This window comes from Calypte anna, chromosome 1 (assembly GCF_003957555.1).
Source record: "Calypte anna isolate BGI_N300 chromosome 1, bCalAnn1_v1.p, whole genome shotgun sequence".
In the NCBI taxonomy this organism is placed as follows: domain Eukaryota; kingdom Metazoa; phylum Chordata; class Aves; order Apodiformes; family Trochilidae; genus Calypte; species Calypte anna.
Genome location: NC_044244.1, coordinates 107889661 through 107892559, shown reverse-complemented (window position 1 = coordinate 107892559; position 2899 = coordinate 107889661). Strand labels below are relative to the sequence as shown.

Here is a 2899-nt window from a genome sequence, read left to right as displayed (position 1 = left end):
TCAACGTGTAAAGCAACCTGTGGTTCCCTACTTTATAAATCTCATTCATTCCAAGTGTTAACACTAGCTAATTCTCTGCTTTAGAGAGGAAATCATGTTTGTTTTTTTGAATAGTCTGCTGGGAAGGGGAATATTTGCATTTCAAATATTTTTTTCCATTTCATAAATTGTCTTGAGTTTTCTTCCCAGCGGGCAACAGAAGGCTGTTTATATAAGGGAAGAGGGAAGCTTACTTTCCCATTACTTCCACAAAAGTACGATTAACAGCGATAACTATGCTAATTATTGCACTAACTGCACTTGGAATGCACCTTACTGGCTGGAGAGGTAATGCATTTGGGCAATAATTAACTCCTTTTTTCCTCAATTACCTTTTATTAGGAGAGCAGAAGGTGTCAAAGTAAAACAGCTGCATATCTTCCAAGAAAAGCCCGTGTTTTCCGAAGGAATTCAAGCGGAGGTGCTTTATTAAGGGAACTAGGCAGGACAAACATTAACATGGCAAGCTCAGCTGTTCAGTTACTTGGCTTCTCCCTCAGCCTGCTCGGCTTAATTGGGACACTAATTGCTACTATTCTGCCTCACTGGTGGCGAACGGCGCATGTAGGCTCCAATATTATAACAGCTGTGGCCTATATGAAAGGGCTTTGGATGGAGTGCGTCTGGCACAGCACCGGCATCTACCAGTGCCAAGTCCACCGCTCCCAGCTGGCACTGCCCCGTGACCTCCAAGCCGCCCGTGCCATGATGGTAATTTCCTGCGTCCTCTCTGCGCTGGCATGCGGGATCGCCGTCATCGGTATGAAGTGCACCCACTGTGCCAAGGGGACTCCTGCCAAAGGCCCCATTGCCGTCTCCGGAGGGATTGTTTTCATCCTGGCCGGTCTCCTCTGCCTGGTACCTGTTTCTTGGGCCACTAACGACGTTGTGACGGATTTCTACAACCCCGCGCTGCCCGGCGGGATGAAGTACGAGATCGGTCAAGCTCTGTACCTCGGCTTCGCCTCCGCAGCCCTGACGATGCTCGGGGGTGCTCTGCTGTGCACACCCGGGCAGTGTCAAGGGGATGAGGCACCTTACCAGACGCAGCCCGGCAGCCTCAGGAGGACTGCTCCCTCCTACAGACCACCAACCGTCTACAAGGGAAACCATGCTTCTTCCCTGACATCTGCTTCCCATAGTGGCTACAGATTAAATGACTACGTGTGAGTTCCCTGAGATCTGCCCGCGGGACACAGCTGCTTTATAATTTTCTGTCCGTGGCATAAAGCAAAGCTAAGAGATGGCTTTCGATTTATAAGGGTTGCTATACAAAGTTTAGCACTGCTCGTTTCTTCCCTTTCTTTCTGGAGAAAGAAAGAATGCAGACACAAGACTGCTTGCTGCAGAGCCTGGAAAATAAATACAAAGGAGGATGCGATATTCCAGGGACAGCCGATACCCGCCTACTTTCAATTCCAGTTTCAGAGGCAGGCAATTCAGGGGCAGTTGTGCTTAAAAGTAATGTTTGTTTGTAGTTTCTGCCTCATGACAAGCACTAAAATGGAACTGGACACAGCTTGCTGCTGGAACAGTGTTCCAACAAAAGACACCATTTTGCCTAAAACAAAGAACTTCACGGTGTGACACGGTCACAGTCAGCAGCGACTGACGGCTTAGTTTCTCATTACCATAATGCATTTATGTTTTGTTATGACAAGGTATTAGTTTTGCTTTGACTTAACTGTTTGGGGGGTTTTATGATCCCCTGAAATTTGAATTTCAGTAACACTGTGACAGATATATTTGACAGCATGTTATACCTAATATGTAAAAGTACAGTACAATGTTTTGACCTTACCAAAATAAAATTGTAGCACATTTTTGAAACAAGACAATGCATCGTAGTGGAAACAAACCATACCAGTGGATGAGAACTGAGGTTAGAGAAATAGCACAAAACTAGACTTTTGATGTTAAACTTTTATTTTAAAAAGTGAAAAGAAAAAAATCATCATCAGAATTTGTCACAGAATGAGCACTTAGCTCTTCAGAAGATCTGCCATTCTGTACAACTTATGTGTTCTCTAGATCAGAAAAAAACCCTACTGTTCTATCCCCTAACACCATGTGATGAGAAGCACTCATTTCTTAGGTTTTTAGTCCTACTGTTTTTTGCCTGGAGCCCTGACTGAAATTTCATTAGGGTTAAAAATGATATTTCCATCTACTCCGGTGGCATTTGGGGAACTTCCATTCTGCCATGTTTGGTGCACAAGGCAGCCCCCATGCCAACAGATCTTACGCACATGGACCTTAACCACAGCCTGTCAGAAAGAGCATAAACTCAAGACATTTTCTTCTAAAATCCTTGCAAAATGCAATCAATCCACAGTGTGGTCAAACAATTAAGCAAACTAATGACCAGAGAAGCACAGTCCTCTTCATTTCATGTCACAGTGAAATCCAGTGCAACATATACCATGGTATAAACCCATCAGAAATATTAAAAGCAGTAGACTCCTGTTAACCCCAGAAAGCTATAGGTCTCTCCAGAGCAACATATGGACCAGCACACTGACATTTAATAGGGTTAAAAATAAACACAACTTTCAATAGCTGCAGGGCAACTACACTTAGTATACTTCATTTGGCAAAAAAACTTGTTGCAATTATATTATCACCTGATAAACACCAGAGCTTGGACCCTTTCAACATTTTCTCTGATTTCACTCTGAACTTTCCTTTCCATGACTGTTTACATTTTTTCATGTTGATTTGAATTGGGATGGGGTACTTTTCAACATTGACACAAGTTATCATCATAATCATTTTTTTTAAAAAGTGGCATTTCTAAGCAATATGCTGAGACTAACATCATAAAAAGGATCTGGGACCAGACTTGAGTGACTTAACTGGT

General features: G+C 43.3%; 1 protein-coding gene across 1 annotated transcript; it reads left to right on the top strand.

Moving 5' to 3' along the window:
* The first annotated feature begins 498 nt into the window (after nucleotides 1–498).
* Nucleotides 499–1209, top strand: CLDN14 (claudin 14). Its single transcript, XM_008496643.2, has one exon. The coding sequence runs from the start codon at nucleotides 499–501 to the stop codon at nucleotides 1207–1209; it is 711 nt and encodes a 236-aa protein (XP_008494865.2).
* Nucleotides 1210–2899: the final 1690 nt, after the last annotated feature.

Excerpts from the sequence above, each read along its gene's own strand:
- CLDN14 (XM_008496643.2), top strand. The coding sequence starts at position 499 with ATGGCAAGCTCAGCTGTTCAGTTACTTGGCTTCTCCCTCAGCCTGCTC.